Source organism: Dasypus novemcinctus, chromosome 8, assembly GCF_030445035.2.
Source record: "Dasypus novemcinctus isolate mDasNov1 chromosome 8, mDasNov1.1.hap2, whole genome shotgun sequence".
Taxonomy (NCBI): domain Eukaryota; kingdom Metazoa; phylum Chordata; class Mammalia; order Cingulata; family Dasypodidae; genus Dasypus; species Dasypus novemcinctus.
Window position 1 is genome coordinate 25,694,032 of NC_080680.1, and position 24,206 is coordinate 25,718,237.

Genomic DNA, 24,206 nt, shown 5'->3' on the forward strand with positions numbered 1-24,206 from the left:
CGGGATTGGAGATTTAGGAGAGGGTCAGAGGCTTTGGTCCCAAAGAGGATCAAAGCTGCCTCATTGGAGACAGGGATGGAATTGTCGAGATCCAGTTGAAAAGGAGGAACTTGCCCTTTAAGGTGTCCTAGGTGGAGCGACACCTGGCACAAGGAAGCACAGGGTGGAGCTGTGTGTGTGGAGTATAGGAGGGAGAGCTTAGTCGGCCCATAACAGAGTCCATCAGTGAGGCTGCTGAGGTGCAGAGCAGGGGCGCCAGTGCAATAGAAGACCGAGGTCAGGGGCACATGTCTTTGAAAAAGGCAAAAAAGGTCTGGGAAGACAGCTATAGGTGAGGCAGAACTTAACACCTGAATTTCACTCAAATCTAAAATATAATTTTACAGGGATCTGGAAATAATCCGAGAGTACACAGAAGATCGAAATAGTCTTGAGAGGCAAATTGAAATGCTCCAGTAAGTTCTCATGTAAAATGCTCAATACATTTAAGTTTGACTATTTTTTAATTAATAAAACGTGTGCCACATATAACACGAATTGCTCTCTTCTGAAAATCAGGTCTGTGGCCTTTATATCTCTTCTCACTGCAGTGCATTCAGTGTGTCCACTTAGCTTTTTCTTGTTGTTTTCTTTCTTTTCTTTTATTAGAGAAGTTGTAGGTTTACAGAACAATCATGCATAAAATACAGGTGTCCGATATACCATCCTATGATTAATAACTTGCATTGGTGTGGAACATTTGTTACAATGGATGAAAGCACATTTTTATAATTGACCTATTAACTATAGGTCATGGTTGAGGGTTCACTGTATAGTGTAGTTCCATGGACACTTTAAAAAATTTTATTCTGTTACCATATATACAATCCTACATTTCCCCCTATATCAGTGCTGTTAATTATGTGCACAATGTTGTGCTATGTCAACATCATCCACTTAGCTTTTTGAGGGTCCTAGTCCTAAGTGAACTATTTTAATCTAGGGACTAGAGTATAATTCTCCAGAAGTCCTCCCAGGTGAGGAGGTCTGTCTAGTGTGTCTTCATAAGACCTCTGTAAACAGTCCCAACCCTGCCCTCAGCAGGCTTCTCTTCAGCTCTGTACCCTGAAGGTTTGCCAGGCTGCTCATGGCTCCCAGAACTGTGCATACAGTTACTCCTTCCCATTCTGTTTTGCTTGGCTCGGTATATATTATTTCTTAGTTTTTCCCTCCAAGTAGAAACATATACCTGCTGTGTCAACTTCATAACTCAGATGCAGGTAATTCCATCCTCCCAGGGCGTTCCTGCAAACCCTCAACCTCCCTCTGCACTTCATTGTTTTTTCTCCCTATTTAGGGTTTTCTTCTAGTTTAGTTTCCCCAAATGAAGGAAGGTCAAGCCTGACAGATTTTTTTCCACCTTATTTGAGCATAAGTCTCACATATGGCAGCCACAGAGTTCATTTATTACAAAACCCCATTTACTCATTTTTGCATTCATGCAGCAGATTTTCACTCACCAACTTTTATGGGTCAATTATGCCAAGATCTAAGGATGTGGGCAAGTAAGGGGAAAAAAATCTCCCTCCTTATGGGATAGTCTAGGAGGAGAAGACAGAAACTGATCAATAGTTACAGAAGTCAGTATAAAATGTCAAATGAGAAAGGTGTGACAGCGGGAAGGTCCATGTCCTTTAAGGGCATATAACAGGCACCTTGAGCCTAAACAGGAAGGTCAGGGAAATGCCCGCCAAAGAAGTGACTGTGGAGCTGCCACCTGAAGGAAGATTAGCCATTCTGCAAAGCGGACCTCTGTTATCATTCGCATTTTATAGACGAGGTTGCTGAGGCTCAGAGAGGCGAAGGCTTGCCTGCGTCACCTGGAAAATAAATCATCATCATCCGAGTATCTAACTGGAATGCAATGGTGCCTGATGGGATGCAGGAGTAACCAGGACAAAGACGCGTGATCCAGCACATGGCATCCACACCCAGCCATGAGGAGGGGGTTAGAGAGCAGCACAGGATGCTGGTGCCATGGTCAGACATTCAGGGAGCAGGGGCCTGCATGCCAGCTCTTCAAACGCCAGGGCCACAGAGGGCAGAGTGAGTTCTAAGACAGAATCCATTCCTTCCTAAAATGTGCTGGGAGCTTTACAGAGAGAAGAGGCACCCACTAAGGTGTACTTTCAGTAGTTCATTATGATCTCAGTGGGTGCGTGAACTTCAGAGGATAGTGGTAGAAAGTTGCAGAAGGTAGTAGGTAACTCCACATTCTGAAACTCACAGCCTGAAAAGAAAGTGTTGAAATTTACCCCCATAATACTTTCCGTTTTTTAATATGATTTTTATTTAATCTGTAGAACAGCTAATCGGAAATTGCATGACAGTAATGATGGCCTAAGGAGTGCCCTAGAAAACAGTTACAGCAAGTTCAACAGATCCTTGGTATGCACTATGATTTTATAATATACTTTCTCCTGTCTAGTGGCAGAGTATTTTGAAGATTATGAAAATCATGAATTTTCTTAGACCAGAACTTCAGATAGATCCTTATAATAATGAGAAGGTGTTTCCATATAGTAGAGAAGGCAGAGTTTTTCCAAATTAAAAACAATGCTGTCCCTCTGCAGACATATCTAGATGTTACCCAACCATTTTATTAACTGTTCTAGAAAATAAGAGAAACGTATAAGACGTGGGCTTTGACCTGGAATTGTTTATAATCTAGTAGGAAGTCAAGATGTGCACAATTAGCGGTAATACAAGAAAAATGCAAAGTCCCGCAGAGGTGAAAATGAAATAAGGTCCCTGGTGAGAGGAGGTCAGAGTGCTTTGATACACTGAGTTTTCTTTATGATGTAGATTATCAGAGCTGGGTCCTGGATTCCAAACCCACCTGTTTTATGGTCTTTCCCAGGACTGCATTTGCTTTAAAGCTTCTTCCACCTTTGGGGTCCACTTGAAGCATGAGCTTCCAGTACCATACTTTTGGCTATGGAAGAACCAGTCATTAAGACAAATTAGGGTTCGAGAAGAGGCAAAGTGGAGGAAGTTGGTGTTGCAGTTCTTAGGAAACAGGATACTTCTGTATGGAATATGTAGTAGGGTTTAGATATGATATAGAGAGGTGACTGTGTTCAATTATCTTGTTTCAATGTTTTCAATAATTCGATTTTCATGCTCACCTTAGTCAGGGAAGACACCAAACTTTATTTATGTTTGAAGAAGTTACATAGTGTGCTACAGCTAAAAAAATATTTTGAAAATGTTTACATGGAATAACAAAAGATTATTTATATATTACAGCGTATAAATAATACATCTCCAGGTAGCACAATTTCTAGAAGCAGTCCCAAATTTAATGGTCATTCGCCTCAACCTCTGGGCTATGACAGGTATGTTAACACCTACTTTATTTTTGTTCAAATTCTGGACCAAATTTAAAAGGAAATCTTAGAGATGAGTTAAAATAATAGAATATGTTTTGTGCAGCCATTTCTTTCTGTTCTCTACTCTCTTACTTTAAAATTCTGAAGCATGAATTGAAAGTAAAAATATTTCAGAGAGGACAGATTTAGTTCCTTAAGATTTATCATGACTGGGCTTTTGTATGCTCATCATTATATCATTCCTAACCCTACGTGGTTTTCTAGAAGTAGGCCTAGTAAGAGGTGTTTCAGAGAAACCAGTGGAATTGCAGATGGTGAATTAAAAAATGATATATTTAGGTAGTAATATCTTGTTAAATAATTACTGCAATATATAGTTTTGAAACTGTCCAGCATGATCTGTAAATGCTTAATAGCTCAGCATAATATTAAATAAGCCAGGCTGGAGGAAAAGGAAAGGTTGCAAATAAATAGCAGTAGTGCTAGTGGATGTTTATGAGATATTGTATTTGAAGGAGTCATGAGGCTTACCAGAAAGTAAGAATTTAGCTATGTTTCCAATCAATTGATGGGGAATATGGTCCCTATTATTACTTGAGACCTACTAATAAAAACTTAAAGATAATGTGTTTATAAGCTTATGTGTACATACACACATGTTCATTGTTGCCAGTTAGAAAGTTAATTTTGGAGGATATCAAAGTTTTAAAAGTGAAGGCGTACCTTGAAGTTTTCCATGGTGTCCATTTCTGATGTAACTTTCTGATTCATGTTCATTCCCTTTACACTTGGGAACGTTTGGTATAAAGAATAATGTACTTAATATCCCAGCAATAGCAGAACAGTCAGGCCCCCTTTCAAGAAGGCCAGTTACAAAGGCTAATTGATGATAATTTAAAGAAAATTTTATTTATCTGTAAGACATTTTTATTGTTCACAGATGACCAAAATAAAAATTTCTAATGGTTTATTGATTTACTCTTGTTGAGGAAAAAATACTACTTTTTAAAAATGTGTGGGTGTGATGCCATTTTTAAAAAATTTATTCAAGTATGTCACTCATATATGAACATACATAAACAATATGTGGATAGTAATAGCTGTTAACTTACAAAACAAACACACATGACATCATACAGGGCTCTCATATCTCACCCTACCACCAATACCTTGCGTTGTTGTTAAACATTTTAAACTAATCATTATAGAGCATCCTCAGAATATTACTACTAATCAATGTATTTTTCCCCCAACCCACCCTATTATTATTATTTTTTATATCATTTATACATAAACAAACATAAACAATAAGTACATAGTAAAAGTTGTGAATTTACCAAGCAGACATGTAACATCATACAGGAATTCCATACATCAACCCTCCACCAATACCTTGCACTGTTGTGAGATGTTTGTTACAAATTATGAAAGAATATTGTCAAAATCTTACTACTAATTATAGTCCTTATTTTACATTTGGCGTATTTTCCCCCCAAACCACCCAAATATATTTCTAAAATATATTTTTATGACAGAAGTTGTAAATTTACAAAACAATCATGCACATCTACAGCATTCCCAAACAATACCCCTCTATCAAAACACCCCACTGTTGTGGAACATTTGTTACAGATAATGAGATAATATCATGTGATTATTATCAGGTCCATAGTGTACATTTAGCACACGTTTTCCGTACTCTCCCATTATCAACACAGTACATCTTTGGCATAGATGCAAGAATATTACATTATTGCTGTTAACCACAGTACGTAGTTCACTCCAGTTGTGTTTTTCCCATGCTTCTCCACATTCCCACCTGCAATAGTGATGTACATCTGCTCCAGCTCACAAAGGACACTCTTGCATCTGTACCAACAACCATAATTCTTGTCCACCTCTGGGTTTACTGTGCTATTCAGTCCCTAGATTATTCTCTAGCATTCTGTCAATTGGCATTTACATCCCTAGACTACCATTTCCAGGCACATCCCCAGCTGTCACTCACTCTAATGTGTTACCCTCAACTTTGTACATTTCCACACTTTACAGTAAAGCTATTTAAAACATCTACATACATTAAACATCAGTAGTTCATCTCAGTCCTCCTCTTTAAGAATCCACCACCTTCCACCAGGGCTTGAAGGTATTTTCCTACATTTTCTTCTAGAAGCTTTATGGTTCTTGCTTTTATATTTAGATTTTTTATTCATTTTGAGTTAACTTTTATATAAGGTGTGAGAAAGGGGTCCTCTTTCCTTCTATGGGCTATGGATATCCAGTTCTCTCAGCACCATTTTTGAATGGACTGTTTTGCCTGAGCTGGGTGGGTTTGACAGGTTAGTCAAAAATCACTTGACCATACATATGAGAGTCTGTTTCTGAACCATCAATTCAGTTCCTTTAGTCTATCTGTCTATCTTTATGCCAATACCATGCTGTTTTTACCACTGTAGCTAGGTAATATGATTTAAAGTCTGGAAATGAGAGTCCTCCAACTTCGCTTTTCCTTTTTAAGATGTTTCTGACTATTCATGACCCCTTAACCTTCCAAATAAATTTGATAATTGTGGCGTGTTTTTCACTTATTTAAAAAATCTTGGTGGAATTTTTTCAGGATTGCACTGAATGTGAATATCAGTTCAAGTAGAATTAACATCTTAATGATATTTAGTTTTTTAATCCATGAGTATGGAGTGTTTTTCCAATTCTTTAGGCCTTTTTTTTTAAAGATTTATTTATTTATTTCTCTCCCCTTCCCCCCCTCCCACCCTGGTTGTCTGTTCTCTGTGTCTATTTGCTGCATCTTCTTTGTCCACTTTTGTTGTTGTCAGTGGCAAAGGAGTCTGTGTTTTTGTTGTGTCATCTTGTTGTGTCAACTCTTCGTGTGGGATGCACCATTCCTGGGCAGGCTGCACTTTCTTTCACGCCAGGCGGCTCTCCTTATGGGGTGCACTCCTTGCATGTGGGGCTCCCCTACGTGGGGGACACCCCTGCATGGCACAGCACTCCTTGTGCGCATCAGCACTGTGCATGGGTTTTAGGCCTTTTTTGATCTATTTTAACAACAAGTTGTTTTCTGAATAGGTGCTTTGCATCATTGGTTAAGTTTATTCCTGAATATTTGGGTTTTATCTGTCATATTTTATTTTCACCACTCTTTTCGTACTTTTAGTTACTTTCATTGATATAATCTTCATTTCTAGACTTTCTTCCAGGCCCCTCTCTCCTGTCTTTTCCTTTCAGGCTGTAGCACACCCTTTAGTATTTCCTGGAAAGCTAGTCTCTTGGTTATAAACTCTCTCAGTTTCTGTTTATCTGTGACTATTCTAAACTCACTCTCATGTTTGAAAGATAATCTTGCCAGATATAAGACTCTTGGTTGGAAGTTTTTTTCTTGCAGTATCTTAAATATATCATAACACTGTTGTCTTGCCTCCAAGAAATCAGCACTTAATCATAATGGGTATCCCTTACATGTTATGCGTTTCTTTTCTCTTGCTGCTTTCAGAATTCTCTGTTTTTGGCACTTGACATTCTGATTACTATATGTCTTGGAGTTGGTCTATTCAGATTTTTTTTGGATGGGGGTATGTTGTGCTTCTTGAACATGGATATCCATGTCCTTCAATAGGGTTGGGAAATTTTCTACCATTATTTCTTCAAATATTCCTTCTGCTCCCTTTCCCTTCTCTTCTCCTTCTTGGACACCCATAGCACATATGTTTGCATTTCTTTTGCTGTCATTAGTTCCCTGAAACCTTGTTCTTTTTTTTCCATTCTTTTCTTCATCTGTTCTTTTCTATGTTTACTTTCAAAGGCCATTTCTTCAAGTTCACCAATCTTTCTCCCTTCTCAAATCTGTGATTATATGATTCCAGCGTATTTTTAATTTCATGTATTGCACCTTAAATTCCCATAAGATCTGCTATTTTTCTCTGTATGCTTTAAAATTTTTCTTTGTGCTCATCTAGTGTCATTTTAATATCCTTAATCTCTTTAGCTATCTCACTGAATTTATTGAGTTTTTTTGAACATCCATGATTAGTTGTCTCAACTTCTTTATGTCATCTGGTGGCTCATCTTGTTCCTTTAACTGGGCCATAGCTTCCTTTTTCTTGGTGTGGATTGTAATTTTTTGTTGGTGGTTTTGCATCTGGCTTACTAGAGTATTTATTCTGAATGCAGTTTTTCTCTTTAGTTTAGGGCTTCCTGCCCTTTCTCCCTTGCTGGTTGTGCAGTAGGAACCAAGAAAGTAGTTGGTGCTATGGGCTGTGGAGGCTCAAGCTGCCCTCATTGCTCCAGGGACCAATGAAGCTTCTCCCAACTTTCTCCTTTGCTAGGGGCAGGGACAGAGCCAGAGCCACAGCTGTGTGGAATAATCCAAGTCATGCAGGCCTAGATTGTAGTTGCCCAGAGAGATTGATGAAGCTTCATGCCCTTTTCTCCTCTGCCTGGTGTGGGGATAGAGCTGCAGGTGTGGGCAGCAGTTTATACAGTGTGGGTCCAAGATGACTGCAGTTGTCCCTATAGACTTCTGATTATTTGGTCTGTGCCAGCTAGATGTACCTGCAGTTACCTGGATAGGTTGGTGCAGGGCCTGCCAGCGTCCTCCCTGCTAGAGGTTGGGCTGAAGCCTAGGCCAGGGCTGCAGGCCAATCTGGGTGAAGGAAACCGGTCTCTACCATCATTGTGCTTTTCAATCAGCCCGGCTTCCCCTCATGCTGGGGGTGGAGTCAAAATGGTGATTTTCAGGCTCTTTACACCTAGGACAGGTTCAAATTTTAGCTCTTCTTAGGGTTTTACTTTAGCCAGCCAAATTTACTTATCAGTAGCAGAAATTGGTGGCCAACAGTCTCTTCCTCCCCTGTTTTTGAGAATTGGAGCTTCCAATTCCAGCCACAGACTTGTGCCTGGGGTGGTTTGTGCCACCAGAGTAGGATGATCACCAGCCTCCATGATGTGACGTGTAGTTTCCAGAGAGGCTGGCACAGACCCCCAGCTTCCTCCCTGCTGGTGGTGGGGCTGGGGCTTATGCTAGAGCTGCAGTCTGATCTAGATGGAAAGAAGCTAGTCCTTACCAGCACTGTAATTTTCAGTCCGCCCCTCTTCCCCTTGTGCCAGGCATGGAGTTAAGATGGCGCGTACCGGCCTCTTTCTGACTTGGACAGGTTCAAACTTCAGCTGTTCTCAGGATTGTACTTTAGCCTACCAAATGTACTAATCAGTAGCTGAAGTTGGTGCCCAACCATCTTTTTCTCCCCTGTTTTTGGGAAGTGGGTCATCCAATTCCAGCTGTAGAACAGCTCCTGAGGTGGCTTGTGCCTCCAGTGAAGGATGGACACTGGCCTCCCTGGCGTGGAGCGCTCTACTTACAAATCTTCTCTGCAGATGAGCAGTCTCTCCTCTTCCTACTCTTTCAAGGATGTTGCAGGATGCTCTTCTGGTCCCTTAGAACCCTGAGACAGGTGCTTTAGATAGCTCTGGGTGATTACTAACTGCCCTGTAGTAGAAGCTGACCCTAAGAGCTCCTTACTCTGCTTCCATCTTGCTGGTTGTCCTGTGATACCATTTTTATAGACTAATATTTAAAATCCATTCTAAGCAAATTTCAGAAATCTCAACAGAAATTATATTCGCCAGAATTCATTTTCAAAAAGTTTCAGAATTAAAAATTATTTAGAAATGTCACCAGGATTCATTTTTGAACATAGTAGAAACAATAAGTAAGGCTCATAAATATTGGACTAACAGCTCCTCAACAGTAGGTTCTAAGGGACAAAACCATCATGTCCCCTGGCAGTGACAAGAACCTGGCACTCATTTGATTGTGACATTGACCTGGTAACTTGAGGGCCCTTGTGGCCCAGACTGACCAGTTCCCCTAGAGGGGTCTCTAGTTAAATTTAAGAAGTTAAATATTTTATTTTCTTTTTTAGGCTAATCTGAAATCTTACTAAAAGTGTGATGTAAATTTAATTTTGTATCTCTTGGTGTTATGTGATTTTAGCCTGTAAATTTGTTTTGTGTGTGTGTGTTTTAAGAATTCTAAAAAAATATAACTTGTTTTCTATTTTTACACATTTTAATTGTAATGAAAAAATGTAAGTCTATACTTAAGGCATGCAGGAATAATGCTCTTTAAAAGGGTATGTATATAAGTCGAGTTTGAGTATGATCCTGATCATGTTCCTAGATTTGTAATTTAGTGTCTAGGTTTTCATAGTGATGATTCCTCAATTAAAGATTCACTTCTTCACTTCTTATAAAAAATGTAAACAGATAAAACAGTGTTCTGACTGGAGCTGAAGTAGTTTGAACTACATTGTAAGGAGAATGGTTTTCTTAGGATGCTTGGAGATTGGCCTAAAACCAGTTTTAGGAGAATTTCATCAAACTTGAAACAAACAAAACCATATGTATACACACATAGATCGCTATCGAAATTGCGATATGGTATAAAATTTATCGCAGATTTAGAGTGTCAGTGGTTAAACCACCCCTGTGATTTGGCAATTAGATTTAAACATTTGCTACTGGTATAAAAATACTTTTGACTTCTCAGATTTACCTGGCTTTTACTTTATTCTATTAAGATCACCCTCTCTTTTCTAAGCGTATATATCTTATTATTTCTTATATTTGGAGACTGTGCATCCTACCCAGTTCCCCTTTCCAATGAGATTTCCAAAGTGGATGGTTCCCAACACATAACAGGCATTCCAGAAGTCGTACTCATAGTTATCATTTCAGTATGGCTAAGACTCTTAGGAATAGCCAATGGAAAAGCAAAAAGTAGTGGTGAAGGAAAAATGCACAATTTCTTTTGCTTCTCCTGTTTGAAGAATCTTTCAGTTTCCTAAATGGAAAGATCCACTGAAGTCAGGGCTTCTAACTTCTACCAAAGGCACCTCCCTATGAAACTTCTCCCACCAGGTTCTTTCTAGACTAAGTGTCAGTACATTAGGGGCATAAAACTTTATCTATCAAAACCACCCTAGTACTACAATTTCTAATTGCCTGTCTTTTTTTCTTAACACGTTGATTAGAAATGTGACACCAGAAATGTTTAACAATTGGTCTTTATTTCAACTTTGTAACCTGTGACAATATTTTCTTCTTCATGTGTCAGTTCTTCATGTGTTTGAAGAGAAAAACTGAAAAATTACATTGAGTACATTGATTCTCATGCCATCATGATTGTTTCTCCACATCCCTTTTAAGTGGAGATGTTATCCAAAAATGTTCAGAGCTGTTCAGAAGTGATTTGACCTCATTAGTGTAAAATGGTTCAGTTTTAGTAACGCAACTTGAAATTGCATTAATATCTTGGGCAGTCTAATTATTTTTGTATCAGGAAGTAAAGCAGGTGATCAAAATAGCTTCTTTTATTAAATGTTTGATTGGAGTGTTTTTATTTTAATTGACTGTTGCATAGATTGAGCTTACATTGCTTTGAACATTTAATTTCCCCTGGATGCATAATCATGGAATATCTCATGGCTTGTGGCAAAAGTGAGCGTGCTAGTCTTCTTGATTCTATCCCTGACCTTCCATTGCGTGAGTATTCCTGAGCCTTGTCAGCCCTCAGGTAAAAGCTTTCTTCTCCTGTATTTCCAGGTCCTCCCGCTCTTCCTATGTGGATGAGGACTGTGACTCTTTGGCTCTCTGCGATCCTATGCAGAGGATGAATTGCGAAGTTGACAGTCTGCCAGAAAGCTGCTTCGACAGTGGATTGTCTACCCTGAGAGATTCCAACGAGTATGACTCTGAAGTGGAATACAAGCTCCAGAGGGGTTTTCAGAGGTCTCAGTGTGTGCAGGAGAGCTTTGGGGGTGATGCTTCAGATACAGATGTAAGCCCCAGAAACCTCTGCTCTTCTAGGCTTTACCTTTGATTGAACTCCACCACCATACTTACCTTTATCCGTCATGGAAATCCGTTTAAGGATTATGAATAAGATGCATAGTCAGTACAGTTTTTTTTCTTGGGGACACTCTATTCCATAATAGCATCAGCTGTAGATGGAGCTGCATGTTTTTTCTCTTTAACCCACAATGTATATGTGCAATGAAGGACTTTGATTTTTAACTGTTGACTTTCTCAAAAAATAAAATAGGTTCCTGAAATAAGGGATGAAGAGACGTATGGCTCCGAAGGTGTGGCTTCCATCCTAGACTGGAAGCCACAAGGATCTGTTAGTGAAGGCAGCCTTGGTTCTTCAAGAAAGCCGATCTCAGCACTTTCACCACAGGTAGGTAGTTTTTGAGGCACTTTTACTCATGAATACTGTCAATTTTTTGTGCTATATCATTTATTTGGAAGACACTTGACACTATCTTTAACACCTACTATGACTTTTTCCTCTAGACAGATATAACAGGTGACAACCATAAATCTTCTGGCTCACAGAAGGCATACAAGATTGTGCTTGCTGGGGATGCTGCAGTGGGGAAGTCTAGTTTTCTCATGAGGCTTTGCAAGAATGAATTTCGTGGAAATACAAGTGCTACCCTGGGTATGATTTCCATTTCAGTTAATAATGGAAAAATGCCTCTCTCTAGCTCGATTTTATTTTCTTTAGGGATTATGTACGCAGAAACACAGATCTCTCTCTCTCTCTCTCTTGCATCTGTGTTGTATATAGAATGGTCCTCCTCTATTTTAGCTAAGGCCCAACTGTAGAAAAGAAAGACTGACAAAGGACAGAGGGATCTACTTACTATTCAGATCAACTAACCGAGATTAAAGGCTGAGATGACAGATTCCTTTAGTCAGCAAATTCTTTCTGAGCTGCGGCTTTGACTTAGGTGCTATTGTAGGTGCTAAAGGTATACAATGAACAAAGTAGACAAAATTCTGGCCCTCAAGTAACTAACATCCCTGTGAAGGGAAGTGGACTAAAAGCAAATTTTAAAAATGCATATGAGATTTGGGGAGAGGTACAGGGAAAAGCCTTTCTGATATGGTGCCATTTGATGTTAGCAAAGTGGCAGATATTATGGCCAGTTTGTCTTCATGGTCAAAATCATAGCCATATACACCCTTCCTCTCATTCACAACAATATATGACTAATACTGCTCAGAACAAGGAAGGAAGTAGTATCCTGATTTTCCCAGTTTGCATAATGATCATTGAAATGAGTTAAAGAAATGCACAGTTTCATTGATTTTTCTTCATCTAAAGAGTTCTTATTATGGTAGCCAGGAATGTTAGAACAGATTGATTACCTTTTCAGTGGGCATATTTGTAAATTTATTTGTCTCTGATAGACCCTTCAAGTAACAGCTGAAAGTTGACTTCAGTTTGAATCATAAAGATGACAGTATTTGGTTCAGTTGCCAGAGATCATGCCGCATTCACGTGTGTGTGTGCGCATGGATGACTGAGTTCAGCTAGTTAGGGCAAATAGGGCTTAGATTTTCCTTTTGTCCATAGATTAAATCTTTCCCATCAGGCAACCTGCAGACATGTGTGGTCTGACTTACAGCAAGTATTTGAAGTCCACACTCCTGGAAGGCAGTATTCATTCCTCCCTACGTTGCTGAGCTTTGAGTCATTGGGTGACAGTAAAAACGAATGGAATTATTCATGCCATTTCTCCATTCTTGTATTCCCTTTCCAGGAGTTGACTTTCAGATGAAAACTCTCATTGTGGATGGGGAGCGAACAGTCCTGCAGCTCTGGGACACAGCTGGTCAGGAGAGGCAAGTGCTTTTGGGGTCCACTTGGGTTTGCAAAAACAAGACTTGCCAGGAGTTTGATGAGTTTTTTAATACTTAATTAAATTTCAAGAATGCTTCCCTTCACCACACCCCAGGCTTCTCTTCTCCATTTATGTTCTAGCTGTGTGAGAGGAAGACCTTCAAACTTTCACTGAGCTGACGTTTTCTTTCCTAATAAGAGAATTTAGGTGAAGCCATGCTCCTAAGTGATGGGGTGAGGACCTGCTTAGCTGTGGGATGATAAATGGTGGAGAAGAGAACCTGTCAGCACCCTGGCTTCCAGGGCAGAAGCATGAACTAATTAGCAGGCTCACACCTCATGAGGGTATCATATCTTGTACTCATTGCCAGTGACCAGAAGCGTTAAGCATAGATTTTAATCTTGTCTGACACTTCAGGAACAGAACTCATTCAATTGTTCAACAGATAGGTCTTGAATGCCCTCCTCTGCATCAGACACCATTTAGGGTGCTAAGATTCAACTATGAACAAGCAGACAAAAATACCTGCCTTTATGGAGCTTATAATCTCTAGCAGGTTAGGTATTTCAACAGTGAAAAAATATTTGTGGTTAAAAGGGTCCTGCTCAAAAGAACTCATAAGACATTGTGCTCAGTTTTAGAGTTAGGCATGTATGTTGAAGTGTGCTCTTTCTCCCACTGAGCTCCCCCACCACAATGTTGTAAAGCTTCTAGAACATGGTGATATTAACAGATATTAGCTCTTTTTTCAGCGACCCTCAACACTCCCTTCCCACCCCCTTCCAAAAGTAACTTTTCTCTAATGTGTATGTCCTTTCAGCCTACTTGGTGTCCCATACATGGGTTCTGGTAGCTTGGTATTGAGTTTGAACTTTTTATCTTACCCTGAGCTTTGTCCTGATTATCCTTTTTGTGTTGGTGGAGAAAATGATTAACTTTTCTGAATCAGAAGGCCAGATTCTCATCCTGTTACCTTTCACTGGGCCATTTAAGACCCTAGAGATGACTTATTTCACAGTAATTTGCTACTGTTAGGTTCCTCTCAGTTGAGACTTATTTTAGGAAAAGAGAAAAATATGAGCCTAAAAAGAAACAAAGAATGAGTTGGCACCAAGTTGATTAACTGATTAGAACCACTACTTATCATGTGCTATTTTCCTTTCCAGATTCAGAAGTATTGCCAAGTCCTACTTCAGAAAAGCAGATGGCGTTTTGCTCCTGTATGATGTTACATGTGAGAAGAGCTTCCTCAATGTGCGAGAATGGGTTGACATGATTGAGGTAAGAACTCAAACGGAGAAACAGAAAGTTACATGGGGAGTGGTAGCCCGTTTTAGAAAATGCTATTGCTCTTCCCTGTCGTGGTAAACTCGATTAGACCCCATTGACCCAAGTGATCAGGAAGAAGTGGGTTAGAGGGAGAGTTTTCAATGTCACTTGGCAGTTTTGTCTGGTCTTCAGTAGCAGGACAAGTTCCCACGAAGCCAAAGACATTACTAAAGGGAGCTTCTGGGAATACAGATTCTGGGTTTTCTTACAGATGAAATCAGAAGCCTGTAGGAAGCAAGTAAAATTGCAGGTAACTAAAAACAAAAAGGTATTCTTAGTGACAAGGAGACAACACAATTGGATGTGTACATTGGTGGGATGTGGATAAGGACTTCTGCATGAGAAGAAGAGGTGAAACGCTACATGGCTGTAAGCACAGGCTGACATTCCGGTTCTCTATGAAAAATGTCTTCATCCTTCTTCTGGTCAGTTTGGAGTCTTCAGACATCCCAGGATACCACTGAAATACTGGATGGAAATACTGGATGGTAACATCTGTGCTAAATTTTTTTAATTTTTAATTTTTTTTTAAACTTTATTTTTAAAGAAGTTTTTAGAGTACAGAAAAGTTACATTGAAAATATAGGGGATTCCCATATATCCCACCCTTGTCCCTCTCACATTTTCCCTTATTAATAACATCTTACATTAGTGTTGTACATTTGTTACAATTGACAAACAAGTATTGAAGCATTGCTACTAATCATAGCCTATGGTTTACATTATGATTTACACTTTGCACTGTATATTTTTATGGCTTTTGACAAAATGTATCTGTATGGTCTGTATCTGTTATTGCAGTCTCATGCAAGACAATTCTAAAGCCCTAAAAAAGTCCTGTATGCCAACTATTCTTCCCTCCTCCTGCCCACAGAACCTCTCATAACCACTATCGGTATATCAGTGTTACAAGTTCTTTTACTACAAGAATAATATGTCTACTTTGGTCCATGATTGCATGCCCCCCTTGTTTGTGTTCATTCCTCAATCTTGAGGATTTGGGGATAGTGATGCCTGCTTTGCTTCAGATTGAGAGGGGACTTAGACTTGTGAGGCAGATAGAAGAAATTTTTTTGTTTGCAGTTATAGATGCTCTTTGTTTTTTTGGGATGGGCATAGATATTCTTTGCTTTTTGGGATCATTTTGTTAGTTGTCCAGGGTGAGTCTGAGAACTTGGAGAGTAGTTGTTAGCTGTAACTCTGCTGAGATTCAAAGATCAACTGGCATTTGAACAGAGCAAAGATTTAGGTCTCTGGAACAAGTATTTAATGGGTATAATGTTAATTATAGGTTCAAATAAAAGGGGTAGAAGAATATGTGTAGGAAAATTATAAATGAGTCTAACTCTATTACATTGGAAAAATAGGTTGTGATATATTCCAAGGCAAGGCCTATCATGTGGCTGCTGATTTCATGGGATTTCATGGGATTGTGTGCCTTGCCTATAGTATCTAGATATTTATATCATCTTTGGAACACTGCAGTTTGTTTACTGTGGCATTAGTGAGATCTGCCTGAGATGTGCCTAAGCATAACCTCTGGAATGGTTTGAAATCACTTCAACTCACTTTGAAATCTCTTAGTGATAAAAACTAATTTCTTTTTAATGTTTCCCCCTTTTGGTCAAGGTCTTCTTCCAAATACCTTGCTGGTTAGTGCTTGGTATTAACCTCTCAGTGCCAGGGAGGCTCATCCCCAGGAGTCTTGTCCCATGTCAGGGTGGTAGTGGTGGGGGGAAGGTAGTAAATTTATTTGCTTAGAGAGAGGCTACATTTGAGTAACAAGGAGGTTTTCAGATGGTAACTCTTACGCAATAGATACTACTAGGCTAGTTTCAGTTTTACAAGAATGAGGTTCATAAGTATAAGCATTAATATCAAGGGCTTGGCATATTGGTCTGTTTTCTTGTATTAAATGCTGCCTATATACTCTAGAGATTCTCTCCACTCTATTAGAGAGCATATCAGGACTCCCCAGGATTGGAATTTAATATTTTGTTGGTTATTGTGTGGGTCTCCACCTGCTGAGATAACACCTTATGATCACACGATGAACTCATTTATACTCCATAGAGGCATGCCCCAAGTGGATTTTTCCTCATATATTCCCCCACCATCAACACCCTGCACCAGCGACTGTCCCCTGCCATAGGTGCCAAATGAATGCTCGATAGTCCTCTGCCTCCCCAGAGTTCACCTCTTCCTTCCTCCAGCCCTTTCTTTAGCTCTATTGTATTAGTCAGTCAAAAAGGGTGCTGATACAAAGTACCAGAACTTGTTGGCTTTTATAAAGGGTATTTATTTGGGGTAGAAGCTTACAGTCACAAGCCCTAAAGAGTCCAGCTCAAGATTACTTCCTTACCGAACACTGCTGCCACATGTTGCAGCAAGATGGCAGGTGATGTCTGTGAGGGTTCAGCCTTCCTTCTTCCTCTTAAGGCTCCATGGTCCCACTTCTTCTGATCTCAACTGTAGGCTGGCATAAGGCTCATCTCTCTCTGGGGCTCATTTCTTTCAAGGGTCAGCTGCTCTGTTCTCTTCACAAGGTCAGTTGTAAACTTATCAGGCAAATGGCTCAACTCTTCCCAGGGCTCCAGCATCAAAACCAGATTCTCTCCTCTCCCATGTCTTTTTCTGTATATCTACTTCTGTCTTCTCTCTGAGCAAGTGTCCACAAAGTGGGGGTGGGTGGGGGAGACCAGGAACTCAAACTGAGTCACTCTAATGATATGATTGAATCAAAGCCCTAAGCTTAACATAATTTAATCAAAGACATCTCAGCTGCATCAAATACCTTCAAAGGGAATCATGCCCAGAAGAATCGACCAGTTTACAAACATAATCTCTTTTTGGAATTCATAAATAATAAACTGCCACATCTATGGATAGACCCACCCCCAAACCACCCACCCCCAATGCCGCTCACACTCACACTCCAGCACTGTTGTCCCCATTCATATCTCTACACCACCATCACCCCTTCTACTGCCAAACCTCTCCCTTCCACCTCACCATATGTTCTGCGCAGATTGAGCACCAGCTCACCACTCTACTCCCTTGCTATCTCCTGATAATGTATCTTCCAGACCCTACTTTTGTGAGTCTGCTCAATATCCCTAGTTCATATCAGTGAGATCATGCAGTATTTGTCCTTCAGTGATGCTTACTTCACTCAACGTAAGGTCTTTGAGATTCACCCATGTTGTCACATATGTCAATACTCCATTCCTTCTCAAGCCAGGTAATAGTCCATCATATGTATATACAACATTTTGTTTATCCATTTATCCATCGACGGACACCTGCATTACAACTTTTGGTAATTGTGAATAATACTGCGATGAATATTGGTGTACATATATCTATTCACATCCCTGCTTTCAGTTCTTCTGGATATATCCCTAGTAGTGGGATTCCCAGATCATATAGCAATTCTAAGCTTCCTGAGGAAACTGTCAAAGTGTCCTACACAATGGCTGCATCATTCTACCTTCCCTCCAGCAGTGGATGAGAGTTCCCATTCCTCCACATCTTCTCCAACTCTTGTAGTTCTGTTTTTTTTTTAATAGCCACTAGTCTAATAGGTGTAAGATGATATCTTATTGTAATTTTGATTTTCATTTCCTTAAAAGCTAGTGATGTTCCCTAAAAAGCCAATGTGCTTTTTAGCTATTTCTATTTCTTCTTTGGAAAAGTATCTATTCAAATCCCTTGCCTATTTTTAAAATGGATTGTTTGTCTTTTTATTTTTGAGATGTGAGATTTCTTTATATATGCTGGATATTAGGTCTTCATCAGATAGGGGGTTCCCAAATAGTTTCTCCCATTGAGTAGGCTGCCTTTTCACTTTCTTGACAAACTCCTTTGAAGCACAAAAGTTTTTTAATTTTGAGGAGGTCCCATTTATCTGTTTTTTTCATTCATTGCTTATGCTTTGGGTGTTAAGTTTATTAAACCATTTCCTACTACCAGATCTCGTAGATCCTTCCCTACATTACCTTAGAGGAGCTTTATGATCTAGGCTCTTATATTTAGGTCTTTGGTCCATGTTGACTTAATTTTTATATAGTCATGAAATGGTGATCCTCTTTCATTCTTTTAGATATGGATAGCCAGTTCTCCAATGAGCTATCTTTTGCTTAAATGAGAGGGAGTCTTTCATCTGAGGAGCTTTCATATCTTTTAGTTTCATAGTCAATGTTTTTAAAGTGGGAAATGATTTGAGCACATTTAGACTGTTGCCAACAGACAGTAATTAACATAAAACTAAAGCTCAAGCTATGATTCCGTAAAAGCTCTTGGGGGGAAAAAAACAACTAGTGCCTAATACAATTTCTCAAGTAAGCGTGTTATCTATAATTTTCAATAGGCATTAAAGTTAAATAGTGATAAAACAGGGAACTGATTGCTGGTTAAGCTCAGGTTAGCCTCTGGATTCTACACTTGGGCATATTTCATATTCTGTACAAAACAGAAGGATTGCTCTCTTTCTGGCTAAAGCAGTAATAGGAGAAATGACTGAGTGCAGTTGATTTAGGTGATAGTAAATAAGAATACATTTTGTTCTACTGATATATCATATGTAAAATTATTATAAATATGAAAGTGTTTGCATTATATAACAATTTACAAAATTCTCTACTTACCATATTTATCTCTATAATATATCTGAGAAAAGCAAGGAACCTATTGTTATTCTCATTTATTTTTTACGAGAAAAATGAGGCATAGAAAGTACATGGCACTTGCTCATAGTTATTTAGTGGTTAGGGCTAGAACTGGGGCTAGAATTGGACTTCCTGATTCAACACTGTTACTTCTTCTATGAAGCACCAAGGTGAGCATAAGATTAATAAAAGAAGCCTTTGATGTCTAGAGAGGAAACACAGGGTGCAGTTAGTACATAGAGGCAAGCCATCTCCTCAAGATGACAAATCAAGTCGCCTGGGATAGAGCAATGAGTCCAGAGCAAACAGGCAATCCTAACCAACTGATAGCCACTAGTGTCATCTGTAGCACCGATTTTTATTATCATTGAAATGTTTGGACTTAGCTTTTGGATTGTGGTAAAATTGCTCAAGAAAAAGAGGTACAAAGCGAAAGGTCAGTCCGAGTATTGAAATAACCCTTACATACCATTGACCCCAACTGCCAGGACTACGTAAGTACCTGCACATGTAAGTAATTAACCTTTTTACCTTTTGGTCTCACCATTTCATTGGGTCTGAAAGGAAGAAACTGGTTGTGGTGGTTTGAAGCTGTAGGTACCTCAGAAAAACATGTTCTTAGATCTAATCACGCTGTGAGGGTGACCACCTTGTAAGTAAGACCTTTTGATGAGGTTACTGCAGTTAAAGTGTGGCCCAGCCCAATCAGGAGGAGTATTAGTCCTATTACTGGAGTACTGATTTAAGCAGAATGAAATTCAGACAGGGAGTGAGAAAGCCATGGGAGCGAGAAGCTGAAATTCAAGGGAACCTGGGAGAGAACGGAGAAGTCTGGATAGGCCTCCGTGTGCATTGCCGTGTGACAGAAAAGCCGAGGACCGCCGGAAGCCAGCTCCAGAGTGCCAGGCTTCGGGAGGAAAGCACTGTCTTGATAACACCTTGCTCGGAAATTTCTTTTTAGCTTCAAAACTGTGAGCGAATAAAAGCCCATTGTTTAACCTGACCCATTCATGGTGTTTACCTGAGCAGCCAAAGAAACTAAAACAAATGAATTTTTTTTAGGAGGAAAAGACGTTAGATACCATTTGGCATTTGACTTTCACAGTAGAAAAGAGATGACTATAATGTATCATCCCCATGGCTCCCACTTTCCCATTTAGGCGAATTCCATACGTTTAGATGACTGCTGTAAATATGGGTAAAAACTAACGATGGGGCCTTGGAAGAGGGCAGAGGATTGAGCAGCAGAATGCCGGTGATGAATCGATCCCTTGAATTAATAGTTAATACATTTTGATTGAATACCACTAGCTTGTAAAATCTTGTGATAAAATTATGAATCTTTGCTATTGTGACCATTTATTTATCTGCCATAAATAACATATTGACCGAATATTTGGCTAAAGGCTGAATGGAGGGACATAATATGGGAGATCTCTTCCCTATTTTTACACATTCAAAAATATCTTTTGAGTACCTCCTATATGCATGTGCTGTACTAGGTACTTGAGATATATCTGATAATGAAACAAAGATCCCTATTCTTGTTGAGTTAGTAGCCTAGTGGGGAGGAGGCGTGCGTTGCAAGCAACAAACAAATACAATAAACGGTATGATAGAAAGTAATAGGGAAGCAGATTTGGCTCAGCTGATAGAGCGTCCACTTCCACATGGGAGGTCTAGGGTTCAAACCCAGGTTCAGGGTTCAAACCCAGGGTCTCCTGACCCATGTGGTGAACTGGCCCATGTGCAGTGCTGATGCGCACAAGGAGTGCCGTGCCACGTGGGGTGTCCCCCGCGTAGGGGAGCCCCACGTACAAAGAGTGCACCCCATGAGGAGAGCTGCCCCATGCAAAAAATGTACAGCCTACCCTGAAGTGGCACTGCACATACACAGAGCTGATACAGCAAGATGACGCAACAAAAAGAGACACAGATTTCTGTTGCCACTGACAAGAGTACGAGCAGACACAGGAGAATATACACAGCAAATGGACACAGAGAGCAGACACCTGGGGTGGGGGGTGGGGAGAGAAATTAAAAATAAATAAATACATCTTTAAAAAAAGGTAATAAAAGTTATAGGGCTGCAGTTTTAATTTGTGTGGTCAGGGTAGCCTCACTGAGAAGGCAATGTTTAATTCAAGACTTGTAAGAGGTGCCAGCCTTTACCTGTATGGCTTTGTATAGTCATTTAAACTCTCAGAGCCTCTGCTTCCTTAAATTCTTATTTGATTAATGGTTTACAAGGGGTCCCCCTTTTACTCTCCAGGAGGTCACCAGAGAACACAGTTAACACTTTGAGGAGAACTTTTATCTTCTTCTCCCCTTTGCTCTTACTCCACTTTGGTGCCCTATACCAGAGGAAAACTGGCAGAAGAGAAAGGAGTGAAATAAAATGTCATTTTTAAAGCTCATTTCTTGATGCCATTTCAGATATGGTGCCATACTAACTGAATACCTGAGTTTCTTTAGGCACCACAGGAGTAATTTCTAAATGTCTTTGTCAGGAATGCTGCTTCCCTTGTTTAGGAACCAGGACCCTGTTTTCCTCTGATAATCAGGTTATCTTCTTTTATTCTCTTCATACCTGCTGAGATGGGGTGTGCTCCTGTTAAGCCCTTCATTTTGGAGGCAGAAACCTGAGACCTGGGGTCACACAGCCAGTGAGTGGCTGGGTGGTGAGAGGGGTGGGATCTCAGACTTAGTTCTGCCATTCACACCTCACAAAGATCCACCAAAAAGGCTGGGGCCCCGTAATGATTTGCATATGCTAATATGGGGGCATTAGAATAGGATCTGCTAGAGTGAATAGCTGGCAGTTGACTGTCCTTAAGGAAAGATGTTGACCTTTAGGACTCATGCTTTCCTTTAGTTGGAACCTGATAGTTGGAAGTGTGGACCTTTCAAACTCTGTTTTTGACCCACTATAATTACGGAATTCTGCGTGCATTTTGCACCTCAGATAATGAAGTTGTCTTTGCAGTCACTATTGTTTGAAGCGAAAATTGTAGAAAATGATGTGGGCACCACAACCAAATGTAGTTCTGTGGTCATGCGTCTTGAGTTTATATTGGTTTGTAGTCTCTGTGTGCTAGCGATAAGAAATTGGAAGATATCCCCTTATATCCCCTTTGCTAGAAAACAGATTAATCCCATGGCCTTTTGCCTTTTTCATTAACCGGAGGAAGAGGCGTGGTATAGCCAAAGGGTTTCAGCATCAGGAAGAACTGGCTTTAGACTGTAGCCCCTGTGGTTACAAGTTATTATTTAACCTCTCTGAATTTGTTTTCTCATCTATAATTGGGGGGAGATATAGCTATTTTTACGGATATTTTGACGTTAGAATATTTCATATATACAGCATGTGACACACCAGAGGCATTTGGAAAATGGTGGCTGCGGCTGCAGTTTTCGTCATCGTTTGTCCAGTGGTGGCTATATGCACAATTTTTTCTTTTCTTCATGGCAGGATGCAACCCATGAGAATATTCCCATCATGTTGGTAGGAAACAAGGCCGATCTTCGTGACACTGCTGCTGCAGAGGGACAAAAATGTGTCCCAGGATACTGTGGGGAAAAACTGGCCATGGTAAGTGTCAGACTTGGTCCACATTGCACGAGACCTTAGGAGCTCACCAGCTTTCATCCACCTTTGCTTTAAGAGGCTCTTTGAGTAAACCTCTACCTGTTGGACGTGACTTCTGTCCCTCAGAGAGGCTAAACCCCTTCAAGTGATTCCCCCCTTCGAGTTTGTGAGTAATTACCCAAGGACAAGTTTCCTTATGAGTTAAACTGTCACTTCATCATTTTTCCCCACTGAGTACCATTGACAAAGAAGAATCTAAACTGCCCTGTCTTCCTCTCCACTCTCCCCCAGTTCCTAGAATCCTTCTCTGGTTCTGGAATCCAGGTCAAGGAAAATGAATGGGTATCCTATTTTGAAAAGATGAGTTTGGTTCCAGGGAGTTACTGTGTCTAGGGGCAGAAAATGGTGGAAAGGAACTGGAAGACTTCTTTTGTCCCCTAAAATTTGTGCTTAGTTGGAATAGTCTAAAAATATTTTTGCCTTTGTTTTGAAGATGAAGCTCATTCTTGTCCAACTTTCTTAACCTGGGTGATGTTTAATTGTCCCATTATCATCACTGGGTTAGAGTGCCATGAGGCTCTTTCGTGATTTGTTGTAATACCCATAGGAAGATTCAGATGCACCTTGGGTCAAATAAGCAGTTCAGGTAGTATGTTGGTATCACTGTTATCTGCCATCAGCATCAGTAAAGGACTACTCTGCAGTATATACACACACACATTTACACGTAGGTGTGTGCATGTGCTTTAAAAAAGGTTGTCAACATGTCCATTTTAAGTTAGAAAATCTCATTTTTAAATGTTAGAACTGCAAACCAATTACAATAAACATCAAGAGTAGACAGTGGAATGTGGAGGGGATTCATTCGACATGTTTAAGTGTGTCTGCCATGGGCAAACTCCATCGTGTGCTGAGCAAAGAGCAGAACACAAATAGACACAGTCCTTGCCCTCACCTCATTTACTGTCTAGGGGAGCCTGATATTAAACTCATGTAATCCGTGTACCAAACTCTGGTCCCCATGGCCCATAGAGATCTAGTAATTCCTGGGTGCATGCCAATTTTTTTCCTTCCTTACTATATCTAAGTGTTCCTGGATTGGTTTCTGGCTTCCTCATGCATCTCATGACCTCCAGCCTCCTGCATCCTGAGGCAATCACTATTTCACCCCATGACATCCTGGATATAGAACTCAACAGCATTACCTGATCCTACAAGAAAAGCGTTCATTTTGTGACTTTTTGTAGATTTCCTGTGGTTTGGGGTTCACAGGTAAAGATTTGATTGTGGAGACTTTCTCCATCGTCTGCCCTTTTGCTCTTGTTGCTCCAGAACAACCATTGACAACTCCGCTTACCCCCTTCCCCCAGGATTTCTTAACCTACACCCAGGTCCACAGCACACTCAGTTTTTCCCTAAGGGAAACTGTCTCCAGCTTGTTAGACAAAGAGACACAAAAATAGCTTTATAAATTACAATTGTGATAATTGCTATGCAGGGAAAAGTCAAGGAAGGTGCTATGAGGTTTTGTAATAGAAGATTT

General features: G+C 40.0%; 1 protein-coding gene across 1 annotated transcript in view; it reads left to right on the plus strand.

The window, feature by feature from the left end:
- RASEF (RAS and EF-hand domain containing) overlaps positions 1-24,206 on the plus strand; it is a 94,490-nt gene that overhangs the window by 60,022 nt on the left and 10,262 nt on the right. Inside the window, exons 7-15 of the mRNA XM_004449478.5 lie at positions 387-455; positions 2,343-2,427; positions 3,289-3,377; positions 10,992-11,226; positions 11,491-11,625; positions 11,742-11,889; positions 12,998-13,079; positions 14,245-14,359; positions 22,547-22,666. Of these exons, the coding sequence (XP_004449535.1) occupies positions 387-455; positions 2,343-2,427; positions 3,289-3,377; positions 10,992-11,226; positions 11,491-11,625; positions 11,742-11,889; positions 12,998-13,079; positions 14,245-14,359; positions 22,547-22,666 (1,078 nt within the window). The remainder of the gene's footprint in view (positions 1-386; positions 456-2,342; positions 2,428-3,288; positions 3,378-10,991; positions 11,227-11,490; positions 11,626-11,741; positions 11,890-12,997; positions 13,080-14,244; positions 14,360-22,546; positions 22,667-24,206) is intronic.